At 38.4% G+C, this 17,767-nt stretch overlaps 1 protein-coding gene across 1 annotated transcript in view; it reads right to left on the bottom strand.

Moving 5' to 3' along the window:
- CRB1 (crumbs cell polarity complex component 1) overlaps positions 1 to 17,767 on the bottom strand; it is a 177,142-nt gene that overhangs the window by 93,025 nt on the left and 66,350 nt on the right. The window contains exon 5 of the mRNA XM_008685170.1: positions 16,998 to 17,180. Coding sequence (XP_008683392.1) covers positions 16,998 to 17,180 — 183 coding nt within the window. The remainder of the gene's footprint in view (positions 1 to 16,997; positions 17,181 to 17,767) is intronic.

Below are 17,767 nucleotides of genomic sequence, written 5' to 3'. Positions count from 1 at the left end.
AATAGTATGGGAAGGTGGTCCAAACATGGGCAGGTACTGGGAAGTGGTAAGTAATGAAAAACAGGTAAATAGGCGCATGTCAGAGAGTTGATCTTCCCTGAGCACTCAGCATCCCTGTAAATTCTTGCTGGGTGTGCCAAGAATGCAAGACCCTAAACATTCTTTACCTGGGCCAATATTTAGGGTGGTTTTTTACAGCAAGCAACTTTGAGGGGTGTAGGGTAGACTTTTGAAAAATCAACTCCAATAGATTTTTTTTAAAGATTTTATTTATTTCTTTATTTGACAGAGAAAGAGAGAAAGAGGCAGAATGGAGGGAGAGGAACAAGCAGACTCCACACTGAGCACGGAGCCCGATGGGATCTCGATCTCTCTACTCCAAAATCAAGAGTCTGATGCACAAACCACTGAGCCACCCAGGTGCCCCAACCTCAAAAGATTTTTGACTGTATCTCCTTCACCTCTTTCTGGTCCACACAACTTATTGAGGCAGTTAGGGCACAAAATATAGCCATCACCAGAAAAGATTTATCTTGTGTAGGCCACCTCCTGGGTAACAATCAGAATGAAAGGAGAGAAGGGTCATACAGATAATTTTGAAAATTCATAATTCTGCTTTTACTGTTAATGAGCCTGAAGTTTCTTTCTTTCCCCTAACGACTGCATCTTGGCTATCTGAAATAAGACCTGCTGGAACCCCTGGGATTTATTCAGTTACTGAGTCCAGGACCTTGGGGGTTAGAGGTGAAGTCAATATTACATGCTGACCTCAGCCTATTTCTTAGAGTCTTGTTGACAGTATCCTTAATTAAATGCTGTATGAGGCAAATAAAACAGATTTGTCAGTCAGATTAATCAAGGTGGCTAATGGAGTGCCATATTTCATATGAAAATTCAAGTTTAGCCGGGAACGTGTACAGCAATGGGATGGTTTGCTGGAAGAAATAATCCATCTTGGGCTTTGTGCGTCCTTGTGGGCTCTTGCTAAGAATGTCAAGAATGCAAGGCCCTGACTGCTCCATCCCAGGCCATTTCTTGGGGTTGATTTGGTAGCAAGCAAATTTGAGGGATGAAGTAGTTAATGCCTCCCTCTCAAAGAGTAGGTTTCATACTGCTTGCTATAAAAACAGTGAATTCCCCAACTCAGTATTCTTTGGTTGGCCCATATGTATAAGGTCAAATCTGTGGGGCTTGGGTGCAAGAGCAATTGAGGTCAATCTGATGCTCATGCTGCTTGTTGTGTGGGCTTTTTGTGACCCAAAAATCTTTATGTCTTCTGCCAGCATCCATGAAGCATTAACACACTAAGTTATGAAGTTGTAATTAGGATAAAATCAAATCTCAGATCCAACAATAGGTTTAATGGACAGGACATAAGGTAGTTCTCAAGTGAAATCAGAAAACTAAAAATCCACTTAGAGTAACAATGGAGCAGTATTGGAGTTTGAAGAAAGAGAAAGTATAAATGGTCACCTTGGGAAGTAGAACTCCAAAAGGACTGCATTCTAATGCTAAGAGCTTCTTTGAGATGGGGGTCATAAATTTAAAGTGATACTCATTAGTACAGTGGGTGACTTGTGAGTTTTTCTTTAGCCCCATTCAAATTGCTTGTAGGTGTGAAGAAGACAGAGTATTAGGTTTAACCATAAGTATACTTTTGCCAGGTAAGTACAATAGAGAGAGACAGGATCAGGATTGCTGACAGTAGATGCAAGGGAATAGTATTAGACCATGAAATTCAAGCTGAGATAAAGGATGAGGCAATCATTAGAAGAAAATAATACTTGGAACAAGTGAATAGGAACAATGAAAAAAGTCTTGGAGTTAAGAGAATTGGAAAAATAGAGGTTATGGTTAGACAATAGAATGATCAAAAGTAAGTTCTTCGTAGTGAGGTTATTGGTGATAATACAGCTGTGACCATAGGGTGGGTAGAAGTTGTGGGGTGGCAGTCATAGTCATTAGAAATAAGTAGGCCAATGGGTGATAATGGGTGCATGGACTTTCTGCATGGATGTTGAAGCTTCCAAGAATGATGAAAGGAGTGCGATTTTAAGGTCTTCAGTGACAGAGGGGAAGGTACCAGGAGGTAGAAAGAAGGTTGCAGCAAGGAGAGGCAGTGGGTGGCATCGTCCAAAGACACACGCTTTAAAATAAACTGAGATTTTAAAATTAGTTTTAGAGTTAGAATTTAGTGATTCATCAGTTGCATGTAACACTCAGTGCTCATTACTTCAAGTGCCCTCCTTAATGTCCATCACCCAATTATCCTTACCCCACAACACGTCCCCTCTAGCAACCCTCAGTTTGTTTCCTAGAGTTCAGCATCTCTTATGGAGGAAAAGTGAATGCTTTGTTTTCAGTAACATATAGCGTCCCTCTCAATTTTCATCTTATTTTAAACAGATGAACATAGAGGGAGGGAAAGAAAATAAAATAAATTGAGATTTCGAGTGAAGAAAGAGGAGCAACTGCCTAGAAGTAGCAATGAAATGAGAAGGACATTTAGTTTATTTTCAGAACATGGGATTTGGGAGAAGAATAGAAAACTGCCCCCATTTGCGAGGGTTGCACAAGAAATAGGATCCTGAGAAGGTAGCTGGATTTCAGCTAAAGCAAGTAGGCAAAAGAAACGTTCAGATAAGAGGTTAAGGATATTGGTAATTGAGCTTAGAGTAAAGCTTGGCATCTTTAGCACATAGTGGGCAGTCCAGAAAAGGGTGGGAAGGGGCACCTGGGTGGCTCAGTCGTTAAGCATCTGCCTTCGGCCCAGGGCGTGATCCCGGAGTCCTGGAATCGAGACCCACATCGGGCTCCTCCGCTGGGTGCCTGCTTCTTCCTCTCCCACTCCCCCTGCTTGTGTTCCCTCTCTCACTGGCTGTCTCTCTCTCTGTCAAATAAATAAATAAAATCTTAAAAAAAAAAAGAAAAAAGAAAAAGAAAAAAAGGTGGGAAATTGGATAAAATTAAGCCATGCACAGAGCATTCTGGCATAAGAGACCAAGGCTTGATGGACCTGGCATGAAAGGACCTGAGATGCCTGAGCATCTGGGGGTGACTGAGGTAAAACCACCTGTAGGTCATGGCAGAAGAGAACTAACTCTTCTGTAAGAGATTTAGTTAATCTAAGGCTTTGAATACCTTCCCTAGAACTGGGACCTCAGCTGCTCAGGACTTAAGGAAAACTCCAGGTGAATGTGATGTGGAGGTGGTTGGGAGGAGGACATGGGGAGGCAAAGGTATTTCTGAAGTGTCTTCTGTGTTAATGTCAGAAGACAGACTCTCAACAACCACAGCAGTGAACTTTGGCATAAAAGCTGTAACCATTGATTAGGTCAGGTGAAGGTCACTGATACTGTTCTTCCTGATGATTAGCATGTTTAAAGAAACTTTTGGGGATCTTGGGCAGCTAGAAAAAGACATGTGGTGTCAATATGGCCACCCTCACAAGCAGTAAATATGTAGTTGACAAGGTCATATGAGGACTTGCGGTATTGCTTACTGCAAACAAAATTCCTAGTATCTTCAACCTCTTCTCTGAATGTTTTGTTGCACTAATGCATACCTGCATATTATTAGAAACTGCTACTGCTCTCACAGCTCTTTTAAATGGTGGTGGCCCACATCTCTCACATGAAAATAGGATCTCAATATGAAAATGTGCCATTCAGGTCATCGAAGTTGTAAGAACAGCACCTATGGAATGGCAATGTGGATTACTGAGAATTTAATTATTAATTTCCTAGTGAAGAATTTATAATGGTGCTGTTCTTTTGTTTCAGAAAACGAGTATTTTTCTAATACATGTTGGCCAGAATATTTGATTTGGAGCGCTGGCATCTGTCTGCTGATTATTCATTTGAGAGCTTTTCCTTAGGTCTTTTGATTTTAAGTCAACAAAACAATGCTAATCTGATAAAGTAGCCAAGGCCCTTGACGCCATGGTTATCTACCTTTGTCATTCGGGTATCAGAGACATGCCCATCCTTGGTATTTGTTCTATATTTGGTTTACCAAATCATGACCATTACATTTTCCTACTAGCTATATCTTTGTAGATAGCAGATAGTAAGCACAATAAACATTATTTTCAGAATCAATCTATGTATAAGTAGGTGGCACACTGTTCCTAATTGTTGTAGTTACCATAGCAAAACCCAAAGTAGTACAAGCAGAAATGTGCTCATACACAAGACAAATAGTTCTGTGTATAGAATATGCATAACGAAGGCAAAGGAAGCAAATTAAATGCATCTATTGAAAATGCTAATGCACGTTTTATTAAGTAAATAAAGATTGAAGCAACACTTGATCTTTTAAACGTATATCTAATATCTGTTCAAGTCCTTTAGGATCTATACTCTCAAACGTGAAGTTGTAAGTAAGAAGAACAATGCATCTCTAAGAACAACAATAAACTTAAAACATAAAGTCAGCAAATGAACCAATTCTATTAAAAATCTCTCTTTAGGCAGGAGATATTATTGACTGTCCCATATACCTCAATGCTTCATGAATACATGACACTTTCAATGTTACATGTTTGGCCCTATATGGCTATTTCAGTTGGATTTAGGTAAAGTGACAGGATTTCATTTTTAAGGAAAAGTGAATGTTTCATTTTTAGTAACATTGTGCTTGAAGCAGATGAACCTGAGAATTGAGAGCTCCTGCCTACAGTCACTTTGCCAGGTGGCTCTCATCGGGGTGTTTATTGTTAAAAACCCCGCTATTTCTGCCTGAGGTTTGAAGCCAGGACTTCACAGGATCCCCTGCTGCACTCCTCAATTCTTTGCATGCAGAGAGCAGATGGGTGAAGCAGAGTAAATCCCAGCCTCGGAGGCAACAATGTAGTATTCCAGAGACCAGTGATGGTGTTGCTTTTGGTTGGAGTAAATGCTAATTGGAGTTGGGAGTGAAAGTTAGAATTGAAAATTGGACTTGGTTTATGAGACAGTTGGGAAACTTGTTAAAGGTATTATCACTACCATATTTTGATAAACAGAGACAAAATGTGAACATTACAAACATTAGTCAATTGTTTCCAATTTAGCTTGGTTGGTTAGAACAGGATGCTTCCAGCGTAAGCACACAGGTCATGAGATCCTGTCTTAATTTTTAGAAGTAACACGGTCCTTTGTATTAAAAAAGGCTAACTTATCAAGTCATTTGGATTCTTATAATTTCCAATAAATTCCATCTGGCATAAATAGGTCCTCTTTTCTGATTTGTGACTGCTTTTTTTATGGCTTCACTGTGGCAGGTATTATATTGTATCTTGTATTTTTGTGCATCTTTTTTCCTCGTGGTTTTTCAGTTTCCTTTAGGAAGACATCATGTATTTTCATCGTTATTCCCTAGAACTGAGTCCATTGCCCCAAACTGGAAAGCTAAAAAAATAATAAAAAGAAGCAGCCAACATTCCTTCCAGTAACGGTCAAGGATGGTCATACAAAATAGAGCTAATTTACTGATTTTGGAATGGACTGAACAGTATTATTCAACTACAGGCCTTCTTTAATTATACATTTATTTAACTTGCCATTAAAATTATGTGAATATGTGGGTTTAAATAAATGCATTGACCTTTAAATCAAGTGTTTATATACCATTATTGCTTCAATTTGAGCACTGCAGCTATGGGCGCAAAACAGTCATGACAGTATGTGAAAATATTTTGCCAAAGAAATTTTATTTAATGATTTTGGGGAATTAGGGAATAGTAACCATTATTGCAACTAGACCCACGAGCTTCCAAGTCATTAAAATACCTAAATGGATCTTCATATTTTTCTCAATTATCTTATTGAATGAGACTTTTGGTTTCTCTGGGCCATGATAACTTGCTTTACTTGTTGGAATTCCCAGAAGAAATCCTGAATAAAAGCTAATCCTCCTTCAGAGGGGCTTGGATCTTCTCACCAGAATACTTTGCCTCTTTGTTTTCACTATTTCTCACTTTCTGTAACCTCAAGCTGCCTTTATTTTTATCTCCCTGAGTATTGTCTTCCAGGACTCTGAGTTAATTCCTACTCTAGTATAGTTCAATTCTAATTACAAAAAGTTAGAAATTTATATTGCATATGCAACCACAACCATTTTCAATATAGAAGGTAACATTACATGTAGTGAACAGTAATAAATACGTCCTTAATTATAATAAAAATTAATAGTTTGTATCTATGTTTAACAACTCTAGTAGTTTCTGTGAATTATAAAACTTACATTTTTTATCATGATGGAAATTTTATTTTAAGTTAACAAGGCATAGAACTACAAAAATGCATACCTTGTAAAAAATAAACTGTGTGGCATTTATATCATTAGCAGAGACCAGTGGGAGCCCCAGTGGCACTAGATGAACCAAGCAGACCAAAGTAACACTGCAACAACTCTCCAATTTAACTGGTCATTGGACCCATAGCCCATCAAAGTAGGCCAGGACCCATTTCCCAAAACTAAGCAGGTGAATACCTGCTAAAATTTAAAAACATTCTGATAGGACTTGGAGTCTCCTAAAGTAACATCCAAAATGTCCAGGATTTAATCAAAAATGATCTAAGAACTAGAAAACCACAAATTGAGTGGGAAAAGAAAATAAACTGAAATCAACACTGAGTTATATCAGATGTTGGAATTACCTGACAAGGATTTTAAAGGAACCATCATAAAATAATTTAATAAGTGATTACGAATTCTCTTGAGATAAAGACTTCCTAAATTTGGCAAAAGACATAAATTCAGATTTGAAAAGCTGAATGAAATCCAAATAGAACAAACCCAAGTAAATTTACACCAAGACACATCATCATAAATAAAATTTTTGAAAACTAAATACAAAGTCAAAGGTATTATCACTACCATGTGTTTTCTTTTCAAGCAGCCAGAGAAATGATGCAGTATCTATATGAAACACTAGTTTCAATGACACCAGATTTCTGATTTTAAACCATGGAGTGTAGAAAGAAGGGTATAGTAAGGAGCAGCTAAGGTGGCAGAGCAGTAAGGGGACCCTAGGCTTGCCTCGTCCCTTGACCACAGCTAGATAAATATCAAATCATTCTGAATACCCAAGAAATCAATCTGAGGACTGCCAGAACAAGCTGCACAACTACAGGGAGAGAAGAGGCCACATTGTGGAAGGTAGGAGGTGTGGAGACATGGTTTAGGGGAGAAATGGACTGGGGGTGCTATGGCGGAGAGGGAGCCCTGCTCACGGAGAGAGGCAAGAGAGAGAGAGAGAAAGAGGGAGAGAAGAAGAGAGCACAGGGGATGGCAGAAGGAAAACACTTCCCCCAAAGCCACTAACTGGGAAAACAAGAGGGGCTGATTTTTGTGAGTTTTTATAACCAGCAGGGCTCAAAGACTGGAGTTTGTTTCTTAAAATTTTTTTCTTAGAGAGAGAGAGAGTAAGCACACATGTGCATGTGCAGGGTGGGGGAGGGAGGGCAGAAAGAGAATCTAAAGCAGGCTCCATGCCCAGCACGGAGCCCCACACATGGCTCAATCTTATGATCCTGAGACCATGACCTGAGCCAAAATCAAGAGGTGGACAATTAACCAACAAGTCACCCAGGCACCCCTCAAAGACTAGAGTTTTAGAGGTCCCAGGTGTGGCTGGTGTAGAACCTAGCAGGTGCCACAGTGCTCCTATGGAGAAGGATGTCATGTAGCCTGGGGGCAGAGGATATGACCTGAGGGTCCCCTGGGACACTGGGAGAGATAGTTCCCCCTTTCTGGAGCACATCTGGGAGAGGCACCATTGCCTCTCCAGGAACAAATGAGCTAGCTGGCACCACTTCCCTCCCCGCCCGTCAGCATAGGCACAGAGACACCTGCTGACAGTAGCTAACCTGGACACTGACTCTTTGCAGTGCTTTGCTCCAAACTTTACACCCCTGTGCTTTGGTGCAACTGCCCTTCTGGAACAAACCTACATCGGTCCTGGCATGGTAAGACCCTCTCCCAGAGGACCAGTATGGGTCCCTGCCAGGCCAGGTCCCTAAAGTTTGGAGTTTAAAAACTCAGCTGGCCTGCCTAGAACACAGGTCTACTGCACTGTCAGGTGGGCAGACAGCCTGGACACAGTCAGGGTGAAGATGGTGATCTGGGAGACACTTGGGACACACAGGAGAGATTGTTCACTCTTCTGGGAGGGCTTCTTGGACAGTGGTAGGTCAAACTCCCCTCTCTGGGGTCAAGAGAGGGGGCTGGCACCATTTGCCTCCCTGGCCCCTCAGCATAAACTAACTTTAGTAAGCAGCACAGCACCAGCACTGGCAGCCTAAACCACTTACACTAAGCCGCTGTGTGCTGCTGGTGCTGCTTTTTCGGGCAAGTGTACCTGAAACCCAAAGCAGCAGGCCCCTCCTGCAAAAGATCAGAACAAGCCCCCACCCCCAATCCCTCCACACACACACCCCATGTCTACTGACCAGAGTTCGGCAAAGCTTTAGCTCGAGTAGAAGTAGCATTAGGTCTCTTTTTAACAAGCACACCAGAGCACACCTAGTTAAAACTCACCACACTCTGGCCAGGGTACAAACACTCCCCACTACAGGCAAGGAGAAACTGCAGAGAACTGACCTGAGGGAAAGAACAGCCAAAACACAACAGCAGAATGCACACAGCATGTACCAGAGACACTTCCTGAAGCTCCAGGCCCTGGATAGTATATGACCTCTTCTTAATAAAGCCATTATTCTCAGGATCAGGAAGCATAATAGAAAAAGACAGAGATCTAGACAAAATGTCAAGATAGAAGAATTCATCCCAAAAGAAAGAAGAAAAGGTCATGGCCAGGGATCTAATTGAGACTGATATAAATAATATGCCTAATCCAAAGTTAAAGCAAGAATAATAAGGATAAGGATACTAGCTGGGCATGCAAAAGCATAAAAGATAAGGAGTCCCTCACTGCAGAGATAAAAACCCTAAAAATTAGTCAGGCCAAAATGAAATATGCATTGGCCAAGAGATTCAAAACTGACGGGATGTAATGACCACAAGAATGGAAGAAGCAGAGGAACGAATCAGTGATACAGAAGATAAAATTATGGAAAATAATGAAGCTGAAAAAAAGAGGGAAAGAAAAATATTGGATCATAAATGTAGATTTAGGGAACTCAGCGACTCCATAAAGCATAATAACATTTGTATCATAGGAGTCCCAGAAGAAGAAGAGAGGGAAAGGGGCGGCAGAAGGTTTATATAAGGAAATAATAGCTAAAAACCTCCCTAATCTGGGGAAGGAGACAGACATCCAAATCCAGGAGGCACAGAGACTCACACCAAAATCACAAAAGTAGGCCAACACCAAGACATATCATAGTAAAATTAGCAAAATATAGAGATAAGGAAAAAAATCCTAAGAGCAGCAAGAGAAATGAAGTCCCTAACCTCCCTAACCTACAAGGGAAGACAGATAAGATTAGCAGCAGATCTCTCCACAGAAACTTCGCAGGCCAGAAGTGGGTGGCAAGATGTATTCAATGTGCTGAATGGGAAAAGCATGCAGCCAAGAATACTCTATCCAGAAAGGCTGTCATTTAGGATAGAAGAAGAGATAAAGAGTTTCCTAGACAAACAAAAACTAAAGGAATTTGTGACCACTAAGCCAGCCCTACAAGAAATATTAAAGGGAACTTTTTGGAAAAGAAAGATAAAAGTGACAAAGACTAGAAAGGAACAGAGAAAATCTTCAGAAACAATGACAAAACAAGTAATAACATGGCACTAAATTCATATCTATCAATAATTACTCTGATACAAATGTACTAAATGGTCCAATCAAAAGACATAGGTGTCAGAATGGATAAAAAAATAAGACCCATCTATATGCTGCCTACGAGAGACTCATTTTAGATCTACAGACACCCGCAGATTGAAAGTGAGGGAATGGAGAACCATTTATCATGCTAACAGACATCAAAAAAAAAAAAAAGCTGGAGCAACCATAGTTATATCAAACAAACTAGATTTTAAACCAAAGACTGTAACAAGAGATGAAGAAGGGCACTATATCATAATAAAGGGCTCTATCCCATAAGAAGATCTAACAATTATAAATATTTATGCCCCTTAGTTGGGAGCACCCAAATATATAAAACAATTAATAGCAAACATAAAGGAACTCATTGATAATAATACAATAATAGTAGGGGACCTTAACATCCCATTCACAAACATGGACAGATCATTCAACAAGGGAATGTCTTTGAAAATCAACAAGGAAACAATGGCTTTGAATGACGCACTGGACCAGATGGATTTAACAGATCTATTCAGAACATTTTATCCTAGGGCAGCAGAATACACATTCTTTTCAAGTGCACATGAGCCATTCTCCAGAACAGATCACATAGTAGGTCACAAGTCAGGCCTCAACAAATACGAAAAGAATGAGATCATACCATGTGTATTTTCTGACCATAATGCTATGAAATTTGAAGTCAAGCACAAAAAAAATTTTTTGGAAAGACCACAAATACATGAAGGTTAAAGAATATCCTACTAAAGAATGAAAGGGTCAACCAGGAAATTAAAGAGGAAATAAACAAATACATGGAAACAAATGAACTTGATGGTCCAAAACGTTTGGGAGGCAGCAAAAGCAGTCAAAAGAGGGAAGTAGATAGCAATAGAGGCCTACCTCAAGAAGCAAGAAAAGTCTCATAAATGCAACCTAACCTTACACCTAAAGGAGCTAGGAAAAGAACAACAAACGAAGCCTAAAGCCAGAAGAAGAAGGGAATAATAAAGATTAGAGCAGAAATAAATGATAATAGAAACAAACAAACAAAAAACAGTAGGGCAAATCAATGAAACCAGGAGTTGGCTCTTTGAAAAAATTAAGAAAACTGATAAACCCCCAGTCAGACTTATACAAAAGAAAAGAAAAAAGACCCCCAAAAATAAGATCACAAATGAGAGAGGAGAGATCACAACCAACACCACAGAAATACAAACAATTATAATAAAATAGTATGAATAATTATATGCCAACAACTTGGATAATCTGGAAGAAATGGATCAATTCTTAGAAGCATATAAACTAAAAAAACTGAAGCAGGAAGAAAGAAGACTTGCCCAGACTGATAACCAGCAAAGAAATTTAACCAGTAATCAAAAATCTCCCAATAAACAAAAGTCCAGGGCCAGATGGCTTCTCAGAGGAATTCTACCATTTAAAAAAGAGTTAATACCTATTCTAAAAAATAGAAATGGAAGGAAAACTTTTTTTTTTAAAAGATTTTATTTATTTATTTGACAGAGAGAGAGACAGCCAGCGAGAGAGGGACCACAGTCAGGGGGAGTGGGAGAGGAAGAAGCAGGCTACCAGCGGAGGAGCCTGATGTGGGGCTCGATCCCAGAATGCCGGGATCACGCCCTGAGCCAAAGGCAGACGCTTAACGACTGAGCCACCCAGGCGCCCCCGAAAGGAAAACTTCTAAACTCATTCTATGAAGCCAGCATTACCTTGGTTCCAAAACCAGACAAAGACCCCACTAAACAAACAGAATTATGGGCCAATATCCCTGATGAACATGTATGCAAAATTCTCAACAAAATACGAGCAAATCTAATCAACAGTACTTTAAAAGAATCATTCACTATGATCAAGTGGGATTTATTCCTGGGTTGCAAGCGTGGCTCAATATTTGCAAATCAATCAATGTGATACACCACACTAACAGAAGAAAGGATAAGAACCATATGATCATCTCAACAGATGCAGAAAAAACGCATTTGACAAAGTACAACCAACATCCATTCTTGATAAAAACCCTCAACAAAGTAGGGATAGAGGGAACATACCTCAACATCATGAAGGCCATATACAAAAGACCTACGGCTAATATAATCTCCAATGGGAAAAAATTGAGAGCTTTTCCTCTACAGTCAGGAACAAGACAGGGATATCCTCTCTCACCACTGTTGTTTAACATAGTAGTGGAAGTCCTAGCCTCATCAATCAGGCAACAGAAAGAAATAAAAAGCATCCAAATAAGCAAGGAAGAAGTCAAACTTTCACCATTCACAGATGACATGATACTCTATGTAGAAAACCAGAAAGACTCCACCAAAACATTTTCTAGAACTGATACACGAATTCAGTAAAGTCACAGGATACAATATCAACATACGAAATCTGTTGTGTTTCTATACACCAATAATGAAGCAACAGAAAGAGAAATCAAGGAATTGATCCCATTTACAATTGGACCAAAAACTGTAACATACCTAGGAATAAACCTAATCAAAGAGGTAAAAGATCTATACTCTGAATACTATAGAACACTTATGAAAGAAATTGAAGATGACACAAAGAAATGGGAATACGTTCTATGCTTATGGATTGGAAGAACAAATATTATTAAAATGTCTATACTACCCAAAATAATCTATACATTTAATGCAATCCCTATTAGAATACCACCAGTATTTTTCACAGAGCTAGAACAAAAATCCTAATATTTGTATGGAACCGCAAAAGACCCCAAATAGCCAAAGCAATCCTGAGAAAGAAAAGCAAAACTAGAGGCATCACAATTCCGGACTTCAAGCTATATTACAAAGCTGTAGTCATCAAGACTGTAATGTACTTGGCACAAAAACAGATTCATAGATCAATGGAACAGAATAGAAAACCCAGAAATGGATCCACAACTCTATGGTCAACTGATCTTCGACAGAGCAGGAAAGAATATCCAATGGAAAAAAGACAGTCTCTTCAACAAATGGTTGGGAAAGCTGGACAACATGCAAGAGAATGAAACTGGACCACTTTCTTACACCATACGTATAAACAAATTCAAAATGGATGAAAGATCTAAATGTGAGACAGAAGCCATCAAAATCCTAGAGGAGAACAAAGGCAGTAACTTCGGCCATAGCAACTTCTTACTAGATACGTCTCCTGCGGCAAGGGAAACAAAAGCAAAAATGAACTATTGGGACTTCAAAAACTAAAAGGTGGCTCTCACGGAATGGGAGAAAATATTTGCAAATGACATATCTGATAAAGGGTTAGTATCCAAAATCTATACAGAACTTATCAAACTCGACACCCAAAAAACAAATAATCCAGTGTAGAAATGGGCTGAAGATATGAAGAGACATTTTTCCAAAGAAGACATACAAATGACTCATAGGCACATGAAAAGATGCTCAACATCATTCATCATCAGGGAAATACAATGAGATATCACTTCACACCTGCCAGAATGGCTAAAATTAACAAGTAAATGACAGATGTTGGCGAGGATGAGGAGAAAGGGGAACCTACTTACACTGCTGGTGGAAATGCAAGCTGGTGCAGCCACTCTGGAAAAGAGTATGGAGGTTCCTCAAAAGTTAAAAATAGAGGTGCGCCTCGGTGGCTCATCTGGTCAGGTGTCCGACTCTTGATTTTGGCTCAGGGCATGATCTCAGGGTTGTGAGATCGAGCCCCTCATTGGGCTCCATGCTGGACATGGAGCCTGCTTGGGATTCTCTCTCTCCCTCTCCCTCTTCCCCTCCCCTGCTGCTCTATCTCTAAAAAAAAAAAAAGAAATGATGAAAGATGCTGAAAGAATTATTAATTCTCTTCATAAGTTTTCTAAATTATATGTAGTGATTAAAATAAGAATTATAATACCATCTGATCTTCAAGACAATGATGTTCTAAAATGGGGAAGATAAAGGGACCTAAATTGAAGTAAGGTCCCTCTACTTCACTCAAATGGTAAAATGTTAATACCAACAGGCTTGATAGATCACATGTGTATACTGTAATACCCAGAACAACCACTATGCAAACTACACAAAATATCCAAAGTGCTATTAATAAATCAAGATGAAATTCTGGAAAAAATGGTCAAGTAACCCACAGGAAGGTAGGAAAAGAAAAACAAAAGAATCCAACAGAAAACAAATAATAAAATGACAGAGTTCAACCTGAACACATCAATAATTACTTAAATGTTAATGGTCTAAATTAAAAGGCAGAAATTGACGGGATAATTTTTTTTAAAGCATGACCCAATAATATGCTGTTTAATATGCTGCTTACAAGAAACTCACTTGAAATTCAATGACAAGTAGGTTGAAAGTGTAAGGACGGAAAAAGATATACCATGCAAACATTAATTTTTTAGCATGACTGTCCACATAGAAAATCTAAAAGAACTCATAAAAAGTTTCCTGGAGCTAATAAAAGATTATAGCAATGTTGCAAGGGATAAAGTTGATATACAGAAGTCAATTGCTTTCCTATACAACAGCAATGAACAAGTGGAATTAGAAATTAACAACACATTTATGTTAGCACGCCAAAAATGAATTACCTAGGTATAAATCTAACAACATACGTACCAGCTCTATATGAGGAAAACTACAAATCTTTGATGAAAGATATCAAAGAACCAAATAAGTGGAGAAATATCTCATGTTCGTGGATAGGAAGATTCAATATTGTCAAGATATTAGTTCTCTTCAATTTGATCTATAGATTCGATGTAATCCCAACCAACATCACAGAAAATAATTTCATAGATATCAACAAACTGATTCTAAAGTTTATATGGACAGGCAAAGAAAGGACCCAGAATAGCAACATGATACCAAAAGAGAACAAAGTTGGAGAACTGACACAACCCAGCTTAAGACTTCAGACAGTAATCATGAGTGGTATTGGCAAAACATACACAAATATATAATTAGAACAGAATAGATGGCCTGGAAACAGACGTATGTAAATAAAATCAACTGATCATGGACAAAGGAGCAAAGCAATAGTCTTTTCAGTACATGGTGGAACAAAAGACAGTCTTCCCAATATATGGCAGTGGAACAACTGGATATCTACATGCAGAAAAGTGAATCTTCATACAAACCTTACATCCTTCATGAAAATTAACTCAAAATGGACTGGAGACCTCACTGTAAAATGCAAAACTTTGTCTAGAAGCTAACATGGGAGCAAACCTAGATAACCTCGGGTAAGTTGATTACATTTTAGATACAATACCAAAGTCATGATCCATGAAAGAAATATTGACAAACTGAATCTCATTGAAATTTGAAACTTTTGCTTTATGAAAGACAATGTCAAGAGAATGAGAAGACAAAGGGGATAATTGTTCATAAAAACTCTTTTCTCTATATTTTAGGTACACAACAAAACTAGATTTCTCAGTCTTTGCTGCAGTTAAATGTGGTCATATAACTAAATTTGACCAATGGAATGTGAATAGAAGAGATAGCCACTACTTTTGGTATTGGCCCATAAAAACCTCCTAGATGCTCCATTTTCTTTCCTCCTCCAGTGGCTTGCTGGAGAAGAGCATGACAAACTTGGAAACCACTTTTGAAGATGGAAAAAGAAAGAGAGAGAAGAACTTGTGACCCTGAGTCACTGATCATGAGAACCCATTTTTGGAATTTACATCATTGAAAAATAAGTGATTTCATTAAGCCATAGAGATGTGGGGCAGCCAGGACTTCTTAACTCATATAGTCATTCTTGGCAGCTCCTCAGATATTGAGGCCAACACACTCTTCCTGAACATTCGACTGCCTCTCCAGTTTGAACCTGCAGATTCATTGGTCAACCATGTCCTTTTGTCCAATGAGGCAATATTTGCAATGGCTTCTCGGTTTGATATCATTTCCTCTTTATAACGCTAAATCTAACATTTAAAAACATTTATAACTCCCCTATTTTGTTTCAAGAAGAATTTAGAGTAGATGACAAAAATACATACACTATACCAAGATTAAATAATTCAGAAAAAAATAAGGAAAAAAAGGGCAACCATAAGAAACAGAAACAGGAAATTTAAATAATCCCAGATAAGGTAAATACATAAATACGTTCCAGAAAAAAGCTAATGTTTGTAGAACCCACATTGACCAATAACATTTCTAGCCACCTACATAATTGGGAAATATGATATATTCCATGAATTTATTTCATGCTTTTTAACATTTATCGAGATTTATTTGCATGCCTTTTATTAAGAGAAAACGCATGCAAGCTAGAAGTTGTTCAGGAAAAATACTTATTCTGATGCCGACACTGGGGAGATTTTTCTCCTATGTGTTCTGATAGAGGGGAGAGTGAATAGGAAAATATCTTCTATAGCAAACACTGCCATGAATCAAAGACAATTAAATTTCACAACCGAAACACCGAAAGAAAAGGAATAATAAATGGAGATACCCACTCTCCCTTTTTTTCTTATTCCTCATTTACTTTTCTCAGAAATCTTCAATAACAACCGAAATATTTTCCTCAGGTATCAATCAATCTATTGAGTAAGAACTCAGATAGAAAGTTAGACTGTAATTAGTTTTCTCAGTGGTATCTGTGCAGTTGTAGGCCAGTTGCTACTCATTACCAAATATGGGGACTGTCTCCAAACTTCTTTTCTTTTTATCTCCAAACTTCTGAAAATTTTCAGAACATGGAAGCAGACACAAACACAACTGCTCATTGGAAAATATACATGCAAATTTCCTCTAGGTTTCAGAGTAAGAATGCTGTAGAAAAAGAGTCCCTTAAATTTGACATACAGAACAACTTTAGCTATAAAGCAGTTGAGGATAATTACTTGAGACTAGATACTTGTTCTCAGTGTAAATATATTTATAGGCATTAACTTTTTCAGAGCAAATTTGAATAACACACGTTTAATATCACTATAAAATAAAAACTTCAACATTTTCTGTTTATAAAGTAAATAATTGGAGTTGGGTTCCAATTCCTAGCATGACGTATAAAAATATTTCCCCTTCAAACACCTCTTTCATCCTTATTTTTAACATTTTCTTCATGATTGGAAGAATTACGGTATATGAAACACGGTATTTTTCATGCCCACAAGGGGGACCCTTTGCACCATTGCAACAGAGTTTATACTGCACCGATCTTACTGCTAAAACACCATTTGATTGAATGTATGATCTGCCATAAAGTGCTAGAAAGTCAAGTCCCCTCTCCTCTTTGCCCTCACCTGTGAGTCCAGGCAGACAGATACAAACATAACCTGAGGCTTCAGGGTGGCTGAATGAAGAAGGCAGCTGAGCAAGGCGTCCATATTGTTTCTCTGGGGACAGCTCTACACATGTCCCACCAGACTTGCAGGAGTTCCTGCTGCATATGTTGATGTGGGTCTCACATTGGGCACCCGTGTATCCTGCAGGATGAAAGTTCAGAGAAGCAGCTGGGTCAAAACTCCTCAACCAGAGTTTATGCCTGAAAGGAGGCTGACCACTGTGCTGGCACCAACTAACAAGACGATGTGCTGCCCTCAAGGAGCTAGCAAGGAGAATCTGGTAAGAGAAGGTTTTCTTGAAAACAGCAGTAGCAAAGGAATCCCTTGTATAATACTGACCAACATTTTTTAAAATATTTGATTAATAAGGCTTGAAATAAAATGGGACTTCAGGATAACTTTGATTTCCTGATTATTTTAAAGACTCCATTTCCTCAGATACTCCAATTGAATTTTTAGTGAGAAAAAAATATTTTTAAAGAAAATAACCAAAAGGAAAAAAAAAGAGAAAATAGCCAAAAAGTCAGCAGAAACTACATAGCCAGCCCTAAATTATTTTCTTAGAACTCAAAGCAAAGGTAAATGATTACTTCTTCACACTGAATAAGACAGAATAAAAAATTATTTTGTGTTTGAATGGATTTAGCTGGGTCATTTTATTAAGGACAAGAATAAAAACAATAAAACATGAATGATTTAGTACTTTATTAAAAAATTTGAATATTAAA

This window comes from Ursus maritimus, unplaced genomic scaffold (genome assembly GCF_017311325.1).
Source record: "Ursus maritimus isolate PB19 unplaced genomic scaffold, ASM1731132v1 scaffold_2, whole genome shotgun sequence".
Classification (NCBI taxonomy): Eukaryota; Metazoa; Chordata; class Mammalia; order Carnivora; family Ursidae; genus Ursus; species Ursus maritimus.
The sequence above is the reverse complement of the archived record's forward strand: the minus strand, read 5'-3'. Positions and strand labels throughout refer to the sequence as shown.